We start from the raw sequence: 18,604 nt of genomic DNA on the forward strand, positions 1-18,604 counted from the left end.
TAAATATAATTGCTTTTTACTGATTTTAAATTTTTGAAACTTCAGCTCCAGATTCATTTATTGAATTCAAATATTCGAGTTTCTATTTTTTCGTTAGCTATAAAATGATAAATTATATATTATATCTGCAACCTTCTACTTAAAAATTGTTAACCCAGTCTATTTAATAAAAAACGTATTTGAATAAAAAGTTTTATTTATTGTAGATTGTATATTAAGCGGAGAGAAAACCAGTCATCCGGCCACTTATTGTAAATACAGATAATATTTGAATTTCTTAGATAAATATTTTGTTTGTTCTTCAATGTCATCTCATGTGAGCAGTCACTATAAAGCATACCGTGTACGGATTTGTTTCTAGTCAACCTTTTTCTTTTATTTGTGTATCATACTTTCTACCGTATTCGCAGTTTCTGCGAAATCATGTTTTATTTTATTAATTACTAAATTAAAGACAATTTAGTAGATACGAAAGTATCTAAAGATTACTCTTACATGAAAGGACATCCTTTTATTTACTTAACCATCTGATCTTTATTATTATTCGCAATTTTAGTGGAAATAATATTATTGAATAAGATGCAATCACCCGCGGATGATAATATTTGCTCAGAAGAAGAGCAAGAAGCTAAGGTGCAAGATAATAACCGAGGTAACCGCGGAAATAATCAAGGATATGCTGCCTGTGCATCGACCTCCGCCAATCACAATCAAGTGGAGGAAAAAATGCGTCGTAAGTTGCGGTTTTTTTTTATGAATCCGATTGAAAAATGGCAAGCGAAGCGTAAGTTTCCTTTCAAATTTGTAGTGCAAGTCATCAAGATAGTACTTGTGACGTTCCAGCTATGTCTCTTTGCACATAACAGATATAACCATGTGAATTACACTTGGGACAATCGGATCAGTTTCTCGCACCTTTTTTTACTCGGTTGGGACTCTACAAGGGAAATTAACGCCTATCCACCTGGAGCAGGGCCTCTTGCTGTGTACAAAGTAGATGAATTTTACAATACTTTAGATTATGCATATGCTGGGTATACTAATCTATCCAATGCGATTGGTCCCTACTCTTACAATGATGACAACAACAACAGACCTGACCCAGTGTTCTGTCAGTATAACTACAAGAAAGGCATTATCCATGGATTTAATGAAAGTTATGAATTTAATTCTGAAATAGTTGAAAAGTGTATTAATTTTACAATGCCCAAAGGCAAGCTGTTACAATCAAAATCTTATATTAAGAATGCTGGCTTGGAAATAAACTTTGCTGCTTTGGTACGGGCAAAATTGATGTTTTCTATCAAAACTATAAACTTTCGTGCAGCTGGACCTATCACACCACCGGAATGTGTTAGGTTTGATGTTGAAATTATATTTGATAATGAAGATCATGATGGACAAATGTCTTTGATGCTGGAAGCAGAGCCATACAAGCTTGTTTGTAACGGTGACAAAGCTTATATAACAGATAATCAAATTAATCAGATTCTACGCAGCATACTTAACATCTTGGTAATTTTGATATGTTCTGCTTCCCTTATATTATGCAGTCGGGCAATTTACAGGGCTCAGCTGCTAAAGGAACTAACCGTGCAATTTTTCCGAAGAGCTTACAACAAAGAGCTCAGTTTAGATGGCCGTCTTGAATTCCTAAATGTATGGTATATAATGATAATTATCAATGATTTACTTATTATTATGGGATCTGCAATAAAGGAACAAATTGAAAGGAACCACTTTACCAATGATCAGTGGAACATTTGTTCCTTATTCTTAGGTTTGGGTAACCTATTGGTATGGTTCGGAGTATTGAGATACTTGGGCTTTTTTAAGACTTACAATGTTGTTATTCTAACATTGAAGAAGGCTGCACCAACAATATTTAGGTTCTCCTGCTGTGCATTGTTACTTTACGCTGGTTTCATGTTCTGCGGTTGGTTAATACTTGGTCCATATCACATGAAGTTCCGATCTCTAGCTACAACTTCAGAGTGTCTTTTCTCTCTGATAAATGGCGATGATATGTTTGCAACCTTCTCCGTTATGTCAAAGAAGTCACCAATGCTGTGGTGGTTTAGCCGTGTGTACTTATATTCATTTATAAGTCTTTATATATATGTTGTGCTTAGTTTATTTATATCTGTAATCATGGATGCATATGATACTATTAAGCAGTACTATAGTGAAGGGTTCCCAAAGAGTGACCTGCAAGCTTTCATTGGGGAAGCGAGCATAGAGGAAGTGTCCTCAGGATTGTACAGAACACCGAGCTCGTCTTCATTGAATGCAATAATGAATTCCCTTTGTTGCTGCAACTTCTATCGCAGTGCATACTCAAAAATTGGGAATGGAGGGTCGACATTCAATATATAGGCTCCTTATTATTTATGTAAATTTAAATTAATATTAGGAAGCCATGTTTATTGTTATTGTATATAAGAATCTATTTGTAGATATTAGTAATTGTCTTGCTACTGTAATGTTAATGTAATTGTTACTGGTTACCAAAGAATGTAAAGAGATCAATGTTTGAATGTTATGAAATCTATTTTATGTACTTTATGTATGATCGTGCATATGGAATAAGCATAATAAATTTCATTTGTATTGTGTTGTTTTATTTGTATTGTGTCATTTCTGATAGTGAGGGCGTAAATTGTAACAATCGTGGCAATTATTTGATATCAAATATGTGGTCATGTGTTCGATGTGCGAAGAACATTTCCGCATTTATTATAAAATATATGTTTGAGATTCATATGTTACTTATTTATTTAACACTTTCTATACATTTTATGTATAATGGTGAACTTAATGCTGAAGGCATTTTCTGCCAGTTAACCATTTGGTTGTGCAGAGATAAATTAATAAAGGTAGGTGAAAAAGTAAAATCAAATTGAGAAGGAAAATAAACACCTTATATAAATATACTAATTACTGCACAATATAATTGTAGTAGTACCATAATAGGGGGACCAGAAAGTAATGTCACTACTACAATTTTAACAAGTTTTTGTCTAATTAACAATATATTCACCTTCATTATCGACAACCTTTTCCCATCTAGTACACAAATTTTCAATTCCGGAGCGTTAACAAATCAACCGGTTTTTCTGTAATCGACAGAAACGACATTACTTTGCAGTCCCCCAAATATATTTAAATATCTATATATTTATATAAATATAATAAAATCCAGCTGTACTGATGATTTTAAGTCAAACAACAGCTCTCGAACCTTCGCTTTAAATGCGCAACAACTACTCCTGATCATCTTAATATCGAGGGGGAGCGCGTTCCAGAGAAGAGTGAGTAAAGTCAGTACCATGGGGGGGGGGGGGACATCTCAGTAAATGATTGCTCGAGGAGCTAAGTGTTTTAACGTGTGAAATAATTACGTGAGGTGGGAGAAAAGTGTAGTGAGTGCACGCAGAGAACGGCGCTGTCGGATAGGCGGCCATTTTAGCTGAGAACTGTATGCAAATATTCAGAAAGCGGTCTAGTTTGTTAAAAAGGTCTGCATTCAGATCAAAATATCATACATCCCTGTAGAATTAATAGAATTAATTATAGAGAGAGTGATTGATTGCACAAGCATTGCCTTAGTTTTGAAAGGAAAAGGTTTTTTAGACGGTATATATTACACAGAGAACCAGAAACTTTCTGGCAAACAGGTGGTCTGTACCCGCCAGCTTATAGTGCAATCTATGTGCAACCCAAGGTCCCACTGGACACCACTTAATTACCAATTTACCATTACAAGGTTACCAAGTCAGTAGTATAAAGCGATGTCTTGCCTAATGTACATTTATTTAAGATTATTTCGTATATCTAAACATACATTGCGTAGTAGACGACATGAATAATATGATTTGTGAGGTGTGTTACGATGATGATATTGTAAAATTTTTACTTTTAAATAACTCTAACTTTTTAAAACAGAACAATCGGCTTAGAGAAATCTCTACGCTAACTGAAATAAAATGTGGTGTGAAAGCCGCACGGCTTTGATTTAGATATTCTTGTAGTGATGTATGAAATCTATTGAATTTAATTCTGGTAGCCCTTAAGTTTTGTGCAGCTTCATCGAAATTGTGTGCGCGGAAACAGAATGATCTAAATCCCTGATATTGAGAACACTCGTTCGACGTATGAATGACTCGTGGCGATGTTTGCGTTGATGCAGTGCATTTAAGGCATTACTCGAAGTACTATCAGAATCTGCCAACAAGACATTAGTTATCTCTTCGCTAAAAGTGTGTCGTCAGCCCCGACTGAGTCAATAGTTGGACGATTGTGTGCATCTTCAATTGTGGCTACACTTTATTGTAAATTATAATTGTTATTATGTTAATGATCCACTGTTCACTACTGAGGTTTAGTTATTTCATGTTAGTTATAACAAACATTTTTTTTAGATTTATTCTTAAATGAAGATGTATAGACGAGAACAAAAAAAATGACTTGCAAGTTTTAAAAGTTAATATGTACTAATATATGACACAATGAATCGCAGCGTGTAAATTTAAACTGAGATTCGAACAAGAATTCAATTATACAAGTATTCTTACTTCCAAATAAAGATAAACGTGAATTTAAATAGAAACTACAATGCGTGTGATGCATATAGTGATAAAGTTACTAAAATCTAAGTTGTCAGTTTATATGTATACTAGCTGATCCCGCAAATGTTGTTTTGCAAAAAAAAATTAAAGTTTTTAATTAACAAATAAAAAATAAGGGTTAATCGTAGAGGGGTGAAAATTTAGGGTTGTATGTATTTTGGTATGCTGTATCATAATAAAATAAAAACCAAAAAAATTGTTTAAAAAATAAAAAAAAATTAGGGGTGGACCACCGTTATCACTTAGGAGTATGGAAAATAGATAGTAGCCAATTCTCATACTTACTGAATAAGCATATAAAATTTGGTAAAAATCGGTCGAGCCGTTTCAGAGGAGTTCAAGTTCGAACACCGTGACACGAGAATTTTATATATTAGATAATATGGATGGCCAATCTCTTTGATAGACAGAGCCATTTTACATATTTTGACATTTTTTTGCTAGCCGCAATTGACTACGCACTTAAAACTCGCAAAATAATGTTCTTTTGCAAAAATTATAATTATTGAAATTATTTAAACAAAAGTACAAAATATGTGTATTGAAGTCAAAAAAAAATGGAATAATAATAATTATTATTATTCACATCAGTAATTTGTTTCGATTTCCCAGGAGCTGATATAGGTTGAATAAATTTAAATAATTAAATAATTCGACACTCAATCTGAGCCAACAATAATCGTTCAAAGAACCGCAGTTTGGACGCCCCTGGTACATTTATTATTTATGCTATGCGATAAATTGTAACTTGTAAGAAATGTGTATTTTGCATATAATATAAACCCCAATACATTGAATATTTTTAGGAAAAGGAGGTATTAATAATAATAAAAAAACAAATGTTCAATTTTTCGTTTTATTATTACACTATAAAACCTACAAACATTAACAATTTATACAATTATTTGCGAGCGATATCTGCCTTATGTGATTATCAACACAAAATTTTGTATTTGTTAAATTAAATGTCTATCAAAAAGGTTAAATTTAAAAAAAAAATAAACTTTTGAATTGCGGAAATAATTTTAAATAGTGTGATGTCAAATTAACAAGTAAATTATGCATATGGCATAACGCCATTGAGGCGTTGGCAAGCTTCAGTTACTTTTTCGCTGGATAAACAAATTTACTAGGACTTAACACGGCTAATAATTTTTCTACAAAAAATTGACAGCTGTCTGTCATTTTTTGACAATTGCGAAATTCCCGCCAAAATTATAATGCATCGCTTTACTGTAGTCTCGTCCTTATTCATAATAATATCGATAATAGGATCTTAGTTTTGCATTAATTTTAAGACATTATTTCATTTCTTTAAATATGCACTTAAATTAAAAATAATACTAAATGTTAATTACATTAAAAATAGATTTTCGCGCTTATTTCGCTGTCATTTCATTAAAAAAATATTGTCTAAAAACTTTTTAAAAAATAATAACATATTTGATATAAAGGTACGAACAGGTTCATTGATTTAATCGTATGATATACATTATATGATTATGGCATTTGTTTGCTATTTTGTATATTTAAAATAAGTATAAATAAAAATATATTAAACATTTTCTAAATAGCAACAATAATTAATTTAAAAATAAATATCATATAAAAGGTTTCTGTGATATGATTTTACTAATTTTTCACTCTCACACATCCACACATTTTCAACACACACAGCATTTTTGACTACTCCTATAAAGCAGCCTCCATTTAAATTTCGCTATTATTTTAAATCGAATCAGCTGCCACAATATCTTCCTGCATTTAAAAATAAATACTCTAAAAACATAACCTAGTATTTCCTTAACCTAATGTCGACATTGGAATGGAAAATCCCGGCAACGGATAAATCTTTGGTAACACATAGACAAAAATATTGCTTTTCATAACACGACTGTGACACCAAAGAGACACTTAGCCAATCGTAGATTACCAGAAAGTCTTAATTTAAAAAAATACTCTATCCATCAGTCTCTTCGATTGGTTTATTTCTTTGTAGTGGTGTTAGGAGTCGGGGGCTCTGCACCCAGCATGATCTGGATTTCGTCGACGCTCTTTCCTTTAGTCTCTGGGATGACGAAAAAGATGAAGACGAAGCCTAGGAGCATGATTCCGGCGAACATACAGAACACTTGACCCTGTCCAATGGCTCGGTTTAAAGAGTTAAAAGTGCTGGTGACCGTGAAACTTAACAGCCAGTTAAAGGTGCCGGCGGTGGAGCCGACGAAAGCTTTAATATCTATGAGACAAAGCTCGCCTGCCATCATCCACGGTATAGGGCCGAAGCCTAAGGAGAACGCAACAATGAAGAGAGAAAGGGACAGAAGCGGCAACCAGGAAATTGCTTCGACGATCGAAGAATCGGCACCATGGAAGTCTTGCATAAAGAAGAATACTCCTAGAGCTGTCGAGCATACGCACATGACTAAAGCGGAGAAGAGAAGCAACACTCTTCTACCTAGTCTGTCCACTACCAAGCTGGAGATGAAGGTAGCCACAACCTGGATCACACCGATAATAATTGTAGCTATGGCACTAGGAATGGCAGCGCCGGCACTTGCAAAGATAGCAGAAGTATTAAAAATGACAGCATTAATACCAGACAACTGCTGGAACAGCATAAGTGCATAGCAGATCAGAATAGCTTTCAACGCAGTTTTCTTCGTGATGGCCGATAAAAATGACACTGGATTATTTTTCGCCTCTTCTGCTTTGGTTATTAAGGCATTCAGTTCATTATCGACATCATAATTCCTTCCGCGGAGTCTGATCAGCGCTTCCTTCGCCTCCTCGTTCCTTCCTTTCACGACCAGAAAGTTTGGACTTTCGGGCATAAAGAAGAAGACGATTCCAAATATGATTGGGATAATCGTGCAGAGTATGTTGAAGACGAAGACACTGGTATAACTGCCGACGACGTATGAGAACAGAATTCCCACAGTGATCATGAGTTGAAAGTAGCTGCCCAGGGTTCCACGGATGGAGTCCTGTGCTATTTCACTTGTGTACGCTGGTGCTGTGACACAAAACGCTCCGCCGGCGACACCAGTGATTAGCCTACCAGCCATGAGCATTCCAACGTTGGTTGCGAAGGTAATCAGTAGCCAGCCCAAGGTAAACGGCAACACGAGGCACAGCATAGTCTTTTTGCGACCCAGCACGTCCATGATGAGACCAATGGGGAAACAGACAGCTGCGGCGCCGAGGTTGATGAGAGAGGACACCCAGTCTCCTTGAGTGCTGGAGACGTCAAAGTCATAGTCGGTGCTGTTCGCTTGTGTGATCTTAAATATGACAGGCGAAGACCAGCCCAACATAGACCCAGCAGCCAATGCGCCCAGAGTAGCTGGAAATATATAAAAATAGTTCAATCATCATATCTCTTATTATATAAAAATGCTACAGAAAGCTATTTCTAACCTACCACTATGGGGGTTAAAAGAACAATAAAAACTGTGTTAATTCGTAATGATTTAGAATATTAAATAAGAATGTAAAATAGCACAAAATAAATATAAATTAAAGTAAAGAAATGTGATATAACCCAAATCTGTAATATTTGAAGAATGTGATGAAGTAGCCAAGGCGAAGAATGAACGCGAATAGGTATGAAACTGAATGATAGGAAATGGTAGAATAAAAGAAGAGGAATGATAGATCATACGAAGAATGATAGAAGAGTACAGAAATAAGAAAAGAAAGTGAAAAAATCATTGAAGAATATCAAACCCTGTCCTACAACAAAATAGGGATTACGAGAGGTCTCCAACAATGGGGGGCATAATAAAAAACCAATGACTATTGACTGCAATTTGGGTTAAAGTGAATTATTATCTGTTTATTTATAACTATATTCTATATCTAATAAATATTACAAAAACTATATAGAAGTGCAAATAAATACACAAATGGTTAACGGAAATAAAATATGTAAAATACTTATACTTAGTATTAATACATATCACTATTCGCAAACTTCTAGATTTGAATTTACGATCGAAAATAGACAGGCCTTAAGAGAAACTATTTTAAGTTGGTATAATGTTATCAGAACCTTTTCAGGGGTACAGATATAAAATAAGTTTTATTAACTATACTATAGCGTGTACAATACTGAAGATGTCATTAAAACCAAATATACCTGTCAGAGCTGCGATGTACTGCGGCAGTTTCCGACCCGTGTCACCGCGGGGCTCCACCAGCGCCGCCTGGGACACTCCAATCTCCGCCATACCGTTGTTTGCTTGTGTCTGCTGAAATTTCAAAATAACATTAAATAACAATAAAACTTACATCCCATAGAGTTGGAAACTGGCAATTAACAATGTCTTTAAGTTAGCTGGGCTATAACTACAGATTGAAGATTGATAATTTATATGTATATTTAAATTAGTCAAGTTTTCATTTCAAGCAACCAAACATGGCAAGTGATATTTCGATGGACACATGGGTTCAGAGTTAATTGTTCCAATTGTTGTGTTAAACTACTCTTAAAATTATGGCTGATTGTCATTACAGCCCATAGACACCAACTGCAAGGGATAAGTCTCCACCAAAGATATTTTTGAAGTAAGCGATTGCAGTGTGGTATTATGGTATGCAGAGGTTGTTGCTGTCCATCTTTTGGTAACTTGCTTGTGAGCAGCTATGATCCTACATAATTAATACACAAAGTTTGAATTATTTAAGATTGTATTCCTTGAATCATGCCCCCAGCCTATGATTGAGTCTGTGAGACTGGGCCACCACTGTTATATCTGATAGTTTATCATAAATTCATAATATACATAAATAAGACATGTATATTCTTGTATAACTTTTTAAAACAAAATTTTTGGAAGTTTTGTAACTTAACTTACTTCATATGGTTTTTGTTGAAATGAAATGTTTTTATTGTAACATGTTTATGTATCTTCGCTTATTAATAAATAAACTGATATAAAGTTGACACAATTAACAATTCTGTAAAAGTTAATGTTTTTTATCTTATGCAGAAGTGTAGTAAACAGATCATGTATGTTGTTTATATACATGTTTACAGAGATAAGACAGGTTCCCATTATAATAATTATCAGTAATATCCATATGGTAATGTTCTGTACATAGAGTTTATAATTAGTTGTTTTTGTGAAACAATGCTTGCAAATTTTCACAAAATAAGTATAAACAGTTTAAATAAAAAGTGTGTCATTACAGACAGTAGAAATAAGTTGAAACAATTAATTGTTATGTTCCAAGCATGTGATATGAGTATATTTTACTACAATATTTTTTGTATACACAAAAAAACAAATTTAGATAATTTAAAAAATAGATATTTGCTAGCACTATTGCTAGTTATATAACATTATTAAAATTTCAATTAATAACAGATCTTATCTATTAATTTAAATGGTCGAAGATTTAATATGAGGTTTAATAATAACATTTCAGCTATTAAAATATTATCTATACAACATTTATGTCCATTTTTATTACATTTATCTTTAGTGGTTTAATAAATGGTACCATAAAAATAATTTAGGTGTTTATTTCCAATAATTTTATGATATTGCAATCATGACGTCAATAATTTAAAACTAATTGATGTTGCAAGCTTAGGATTTCTATAATCATTTCCTACAATAAGAAAAACTAGCATTTTTCCTAATACTATAAAGTTTACTTGTTAATCTTCAAACATCTTGTTTTAATTATTAAATGATTATATATAAACAACCATTATTAATGGAAAACAAGTATAGGAGAGAGTTACCTCATTTTGGTAAATTCTAGTAGAACTACCTTCACCGAGTAAAGGTTCATTTTCAGAGCTCTGCTGTCTTCGTGAACGACTCGATATGAAGAAACGCATTTTGATTAAGTACAATAATAAAATAAAAGAAACTACATGTCATGAAACGTAAACACGAGTAATGTTTGCTTTGTTTTGTTGCGCACAAAGCGAACCAGCTGACTTTCTACGTGACGTAACGAGCCGTTGACGTTAATCGCTGTCAGAGATATGTTTGATAAACATTGCCATATAAAGATTTGTTATAATATATATTAAAAGATTTAATTAATTTGCCTTGTGTCACAATTCAAGTAAAAAATAATTAGTTGTTCCAGAATTTACATAAACTATAAAAAAAATTGTTTGGGAATGCACGATTGATTCTCAGAAAGTTATCGTTTTTTTAATGGCTCCGTTCCGTTTGCGCATTCCAAAGGACTTTAGTCATATACTTAATTGCTGGTAATGAAGCTCTGCTCCTTAGCCATCAGTGATAATAGCATTTTACTTGTTTTGTAGCGCATATTTAACACATTGTTACAGTATTACACTAATAACAATATATCACAAGTAATGTTTTTTAAATGGTAAAAAATGGCAATGTGAAAAATATGCTGAAGGCCTTATAATGATGAATATAAAAAATGTATATGTATACAACAATACACTATACTTTTTAAACACTATTTTACGCCTGTTAAAATAAAATAGCAAAAATTAAAACAGTAATTTTAAATATTTGTTCTAGGCGTTTTAATAACTTTAAAATGTTAATAAATAGCAGTGCAATATTTCAACAAATACAAAACAAAAAAACAACACGACAGGGTATAAACTGAAATTACAATAGATAATAAAGCAGTTTTAATATCTCCGAGCGATTCCTATAAAAGGTAGCCATGCATTAACAGAAACGCTGCTATTAACATTGTGGTCACGCAATGCAACAATAATTTGTCGTCCTTGACTTTGACAGTCGCCAGAAAGCGTCGTGTTGTTAATGGGACTTAAAAACACTATTAATGTCTACCGAATTAGATAGGAAGACATTCAGGAAACAGTATCATTTATGATTCTTTCTATAGTCATTATTAGTTCTAAAACTTACATTTAATGTTACAAGTTTAAATATTTTTTATAGTGGTATTACTTTATAAGAAGTATAAACGGGATTATAGTAAAACGAACAACTACCAAAATATAACAGAGATATTGAATAAAAGCGTTTTCGTATCTAAACTAAAATATTTTTATTGCACTTTTATGCAACAACAGCGTAAAATGATAAAATATATATAGGAAGACTAACATCTCTGGGGTTACTCGGAGATGTGTTAGTATCACAAGTCGTTGCACCGACATATACATTAAATAAAATAGATATATTTAGAGATCATAGTTATCTATTTTTGCTTTAGATTTATAATACATACAAGTGGGTTTAAATAAAATTTAGTAGGTAAACTATTTATTATAATTAAAAAGCCAATATAATGTTTTACGATGCAGTTCATGTTATTCTAACAAACAGTATATTATTTTGTAAGCGAATAAAATATGTTATAAAATATACACAAATATTAAGTAGTAATCTAGGTTAATAGAGTGTATTAAAGTTTGAATTCAGGAATAAAGTTGAGGTTATAAACGGTTGTTTTATTGTGGGCGGTTCAAGTAAAGTTTATTGCAAATAAAACTTCTCATTATTGACTACAATCAACTGTCGATGCTTATGGCACGGATTACGATTATCTATAACAATGTAATATATGTTCCGTGTTTTATTATTATGATAATGCTGAGGCCAGTTAATGTGCTATTGTCTTGTTATGAAAATTGGTCACATTATGTCTCATCATCATTATCATGACAGCCGATAGATGACCACTGCAAGGTATAGGCCTCTCCCAAAGATCGCCATGATGGTGTTGCGCTGTCTACCTATAGCGAATTCCTGTGACCTTGACTATGTCATTGGTCCACTTAGTGGAAAGTCTACGAAAGCTTCGTCTACTGACACATGGTCGCCACTTGTGAACTTTTCGACTACAATAACCGTCGGATGCACGAGCAATGTCCTTTGCCCACCGTCTCCAGACTACCAGTTATACAAAAAAATAGTATAACGTAATCGGAGGAAGGCAACACTAACAGTAGTAATGTCATTTGACCGCATTCGGAGTGCTTCGACTCCACACCGAATGCCGGCAGGGGAAAAGGATTGAGTAGGTGACTATCGCCTCCATCATGACAGCAAGGGAGGAAGACAATTTTCCTCATATTCTGCAGGAAGGTGATTAAAGTTGCAATAAATAGAAATTATTAAGCAAAATGGAGTAAAAATTAAATGTAATCACAAATAAAACATAGTAGAAAACAAATAAAATGTAAATAACAAAAAATTGAAACTGTAATATTAAACAAACTGTGATACACATATGTTTAAAAGAAAAAAATCAAATAAAATCAGTGATATGTTGTAAATAAATAGACCTAACTGCAGAAAAATAGAACGAATTGTAGAATGAAAGGACAGAAAGATAGATATTGTAAGAGAATGAAAATAAAACAAAGGAAGTAAAAAATTTAATAAAGAAAAATTCCTGTTACCAAACAAATAGGTGTGGAGCTAGAGGTCCCCAATCATGGGGGCCAAAAAATGTCATTAGAAAATTCAGTAATATTTACTTAATTAAAAATTTAATCTGTCGAGAATAATACAGATAAAAATAGTAAACTTAGTAATGTTGTCAACAATCAAATAAATCCCAAAATGTTTGCTACATAGATGTAACATGTCTAAAATCACGTAGGACAAATATCTGTCTAATCTACTGATATATGAACAACAAATTTATATTTGCTAACATTACTTCAATATCATTTGTTGATGTTAATTCTGTACAATAAATGTATATATTATAGTAAAATAAAAATTGATTTGTTTAGCATATTTTTCTATATTTCTCTCTACTCACAAATAAGATAAAGAATTTAAACCAATTTTAAATGTCTACCGAAAGTAAGATGTTATCTTAAATATTTTTAAAGGTATTTCGCTATGTGGTATTTCATTTCGTAAATATTCGACAACGATGCCATATTTTTATGACACGTTATATAGATTATAATTCGTGGAGGTTTACACCTGATAAGTTTGTGAAGCGAATAATCTTATCATATCAACATACAGATACGGCAAACTAAATTCAAATACATGTCGAAGTAATCATTCAATTGCTTTAAAATAAAAAGAATTATTATTTTTACGTATATTGAAAAAGCTACATAATTTTTCAAAATGGCGGAATCAAATGTCACTATAAATCAATCATTGAAATTTAGAATATTATTCAAACTCATAAATTAAATTAATTTGTGCATTTTATGTAGATTACTAATTAGTAGTATTAATAAAATTATTGAAATTAAAATAATAATATCTATAAGTACAGAACATGATAATTAATAAAAGACTAGATTGAAACCTCGTCACACATTATAAAAACCTTGACATACATAGCCAAAATTTTTTGAAGATTTAATCACTTTTAAAATGCAAAAAAAAAAAATCATCCTTTATTTTAATAACAACTGTCGAAAAAGGTATACGTTAAATGAATTTCTGACATAAAACGTAAAGAGTAATTACGTAGCCGTTCAGAAATCTTCGATAAAACTGGATTCTCGTTTCGTAGAACCAGCCGGCCGAGCCTCCTGATTTAATTGCGCGGCAAAAAGTTGTTTCCGATGCATCGACGTCGACAGATCCACATTACTGCATACCGAGGCAGAATCTTCGAGAGGTTGTTGATATTTTGTCATAGGTTAGTTAGCATTCGCTATACTCAGTAGCGACACTAAGAATATTTTCTGTTATAGAATAAAAGGCGGGAAAATAAAAAAGGTACAACACTAAGCAAACAGAAAAAAAATTAAGTTGTTGTACTACTATATTATATTTTAATGAAAACAATGTTTTACATTTCTAGCTAGTGTCGTAACATGTTACGTGTTGTCCTTGACATTTTTACGGTATAAGTAAATAAAAGTCTACGCCCATACCGGTATTCGTGGGTTAAATATTATACATTATACAGGAATATAGACGACATTTACTTTTATGCAAGATTAATTGCGTTATTAATGGATTTTGTCACTTGTTTTTATTAAAACAATGGCGTAGTTGAATGAAAGAAGGGGCTTATTTTGTTATATTTTGACATTTCTGGTAACAGAGCAGTATGAATATAACAACAATGGAGAATACATTGTATTTTTAATACAAAACTAAATTAAACTAACATTATATTTTAAAATGTAGCGCTGATAAGTTTACATTTAATATTGTTAAGTTGCGGTGTGCAATGACATATTTTTACAGCGGTATGTGTGCATGTTTTTTTAATAATTAAAATTATGATAGTGCTTTGTAAATGTTAATGATAATACGAAAACTATAAGAAGTAAACATAAATATAAAAAAACTACAGGCTTCTTTGATCAGAAATTTGGTACTGGAATATTCTGCCAGAATTTTTAATAAACAGGATTCTTATTCTTTACTGCTGTTTTTAAGCGGTTAGTAATTTTTTTTAAAGATTTCTGTGTTAGTGATTTAATAAATTTTTAGTGTCTAGTGTTTATATTAAATTAGTATTTTAAAAATGGCGGATTCGTTACAGATCAACCGCAGGCGTGGGTTTTTTTAAAATACTCTTTCCGCCATCTTGTTTTCGGGACAGGGATATACATCTTCCTACTTTCACCTTCCCTCTCTTCCTTTACAATTTCTCTCTTTATTCCCTCTTTCATCCTCCATATTTTCCATAATCCAGCATACATTCAACATACAGCAATCACCCACATTTATAGATGTAAGGCCGGTTTAAAACGAATTAAACCAATCGGTTTAAAACGAAAAAAACCGTTTAAAACCGAAAAAACCCATTTTTTTCGATTTTAAACGTTTAGTGTTGACGACTATGTTTTTCTTAAATATAAACACATTATCTATTCCAAGCGTAGCCATTACCTAACTAAGTTGAAAAACTATTACCTAGTTAACTATATTGGTTATTTTGAAAAGATTTATCCATCAGTTTCATTCGGTTTAAAACCAAACTCACACACTTGCACTTCTCACGCGGATAGACGTTAAGATGCAACGTTGCCAGCTCGCCTACTCCACACCACACACACACATACATAGCGTGTTGCGTGCGGACATGTCAGTGTTGCCAGTATTTTAAAAAAATGTACAAATTTGGATTCAATATAAAGGTACTCGTACCAAATATGCCAAACATTACTAAATAACTAAAATGTAATGAGCTGTTATAAAATTAGATTATTAGGTACCCGACTTTTTCTTGAAAGTAATAAAAAAAACTGGCTAATCTTACACAGTCCACTCGACAACATGATGATCATACAATTTCTTTATGATTTAGATACATATTTTAATCTATTGTATGTAATATTGTTTCTTTATAATAATAGTACTTTATATGTACAATACTTACCTACATAGGTATAAACTGCATAGGTAACTAACACAAGACCAAGTATTGTCGATAATGATGTGTAGAAACACTGTTCTCATATTTTAGTAGGCGAGTTTTAAACCGTTTAAAAAGATTTATTTGGGGTTTTAAACCGCCACTTTTGGTTTTAAACGTTTTAAATCGGCTTTTTTACATCTATACCCACATTACATCTACGCATCGCTTCCGGATCGCGGGCGTCATCAGCATCAGCTATGTAAACAATGCGTATAAAAACAACTTAAAACAATTAAAACTTGCACAGGATCAAAACGAAACATGTAATATAATATAAAAAAGACTGAATTGATATGTAACTGAATGTGTGTGTGATTTACAGTTACAACTAACTTATTTTTTTTTCTTATTTCTTGTTTTAACATTTACTGCATGAAGATCACTATAAAAAGCAGTTGTAACTTGAACCTCTTTTTTTGTGAAAGGTTAGTTTTTATGACATTTAGATTTCTATGATTTTTTCCATCATTTTTTGAATGATGTATACTTTTGAAAAAGTTTTAACCTATTTTTACGTGTCTAAAATTGTTAAACTGATATGAAAAAGCTCGAAGTCGAAACTTTTTAATATTGCATTTTTATAAACACAATATTTACTACAACTGTGTGCAGATATTGTTAAAAGAAGATATTTTTTAATATACGTGAAGTTACAGAAAAATACGTAAAGGATTTTTTCACAAAACATCAGACATTACCACAGATAAGTATAAATAATAATTACCGGTATTGACAGCATCACATTTGACACAATAGTGTTTGCAATGACTTGGGCGGGAAAAATCGGAAACGCGGCGAGCGTCAAAACACTGGACGTCGGGCCGGAGCCAAACATTTATAATGTTTATACAATAAAACAAAACGATTTCAAAGATTGTAATATAGACGATATTTTGGCGAGGTTTCGAGTGGTATTGTTGAGAGGTATGCGTCGCTTGAGTGCATCTCTAGATAAACGATAAGCCGTGATATATTTTCATCACAGACCTGTCAAAAGATATTGATATACGCTTTCAAAACAACAACCTTTTAATCCCAAGTAAACATATAATATTTATTGACGTTCTAAATGCTTCACTTAAAGCTTTAAATATGATCGCCGAAATCCTAACTCGCGTGTCCTGATCGATGTCATACTTCAATCGAAAACAGTAATATTCTTTTTTTAACAGGCTTACACTGTTGCCCAATTGGCATTTTGATACCGTGAGCTCGAGAGAGCAAAGAAGGCGCTTAGCCTAAAACTTCTTTTAAGAAATATCTTCTCAGGATATTCTTATCAGGATCCAAAGGAAGCTCTCCTTTGGGTCCTACGCTCGTGCCGCTACTTACTACAATTTCACTAGATAGGAAGAAATTGTTCGATGGATTTTACCCGACTTACATTACTGCCACTTCGGAAAGTAACCCCTAAAGTGCAACAGGTCACAACGAGCCATTCATACGCCACACGACTGTGGGAACACTTCATGATATTGTTCCTACAAGTGTATAAATAACCATGGGTTTCTTACAATAGCGGTATTCCGTATGGAACACCCATGCGGTACTTCAAACAACAGAATCTTATTTCAATTAGGGTACTATTATCAACCTAATGTTCTCTATAATTTAAACAGTTTTATTTTTTTTAAACATCGCAAGTCTAAAGCATCTATGAACAGCAGACACAGAGAAGATTAGCATGACCCCTGAACGAAGATGTCTCACAAAAAAGCAGATCGTATTATGACAATTACATAACATGTCTTTCGACATTTTCGCAAGATCGAAATAGCAACATTTGCGTTTTATTAAAGTTGTTAAAATATATAAAAAGTCCCGTTGTATTTCTTTCGCCTGTTATCTGATCTGTGGCGTTTATCTGAACAGGTGGTATACTCATCTTGTAATCATTAAGAAGTGTAAAACATTTTACATTTGTTTAAATTTGATTCTCACTTGTAAGGAACGTTTAAAAGTATATATAATATACATAAAAATCACCATTCCTATATTTTACATATTAAAACAAAGTACATTTATTTTAATTTTATTCAATTTTAAAAACAGCTTACATGCTTGTAAATTATGTTGTAAAATAAGACATTATTTCAGAAATTTCCTTAGATTTTAAAAAAAAACTAACACGCAGGATCTTATCTTTGCAACCTATAACCAAATGTTATTAAACAAAGGTACAAATAAAAACATATATTCATTTTTAAAGACATAATCGTTAAATAAAATAATAAAAGCAAAATGTCTACGTTATGTCATTTCGTTTGTCACTAGCCGGGAGATTGCTGCCACAGAGTAAATAGTTTTAGTTACGACATACACGCTTTATGGTTTAGTTTCCCGCCTTATACTTCTGAGCTAAGCACCAAAGAATTTCAATTACTATTAAATTACATGGTAGTTGAATATTAAAAACAAAATTTTAGACGGTTAAATCTAATGTTACAAAGATAAAAAAGTAATAAATCATGACACATTTTTTTTTAAATATAGAAGAACGACAGATATATTTTTTAACTGCAATGGCGTCAAATGGCCAAATCCACGTTATGGAATAAATAGTAGAATTGTCTTTATATTTATGGCATTCATTTGTATATTTAAGTTTTATTTTATTTAAGTTGCCAAAAGATAGT

The 18,604-nt window shown here is 32.2% G+C and overlaps 2 protein-coding genes across 8 annotated transcripts in view; one reads left to right on the forward strand and one right to left on the reverse strand.

Annotated features, from left to right (window-relative positions):
- The first annotated feature begins 329 nt into the window (after positions 1-329).
- Positions 330-2,724, forward strand: LOC137919593 (mucolipin-3-like). The gene has a single exon (XM_068762721.1). The coding sequence runs from the start codon at positions 580-582 to the stop codon at positions 2,374-2,376; it is 1,797 nt and encodes a 598-aa protein (XP_068618822.1). The 5' UTR covers positions 330-579; the 3' UTR covers positions 2,377-2,724.
- Positions 2,725-5,466: 2,742 nt separating this feature from the next.
- The window catches only part of nebu (nebulosa), an 88,124-nt gene continuing 74,986 nt past the window's right edge, over positions 5,467-18,604 (reverse strand). For 2 of the 7 annotated variants that reach the window (XM_068762706.1, XM_068762709.1), the window contains exons 2-3: positions 8,770-8,878; positions 5,467-7,974 (exon numbers count right to left, since the gene is read on the reverse strand). In XM_068762706.1, the coding sequence (XP_068618807.1) occupies positions 6,614-7,974; positions 8,770-8,878 (1,470 nt within the window). In that variant the 3' untranslated portion in view covers positions 5,467-6,613. Of the gene's footprint in view, positions 7,975-8,769; positions 8,882-10,383; positions 10,584-16,692; positions 16,828-18,604 lie in introns of those variants that run through there. The other 5 variants (XM_068762705.1, XM_068762708.1, XM_068762704.1 and 2 more) reach the window with 4 other exon arrangements.

This window comes from Battus philenor, unplaced genomic scaffold (genome assembly GCF_028537555.1).
Source record: "Battus philenor isolate CCGP_79_NKW_IND1 unplaced genomic scaffold, ilBatPhil1.0.hap1 SCAF_16, whole genome shotgun sequence".
Taxonomy (NCBI): Eukaryota; Metazoa; Arthropoda; class Insecta; order Lepidoptera; family Papilionidae; genus Battus; species Battus philenor.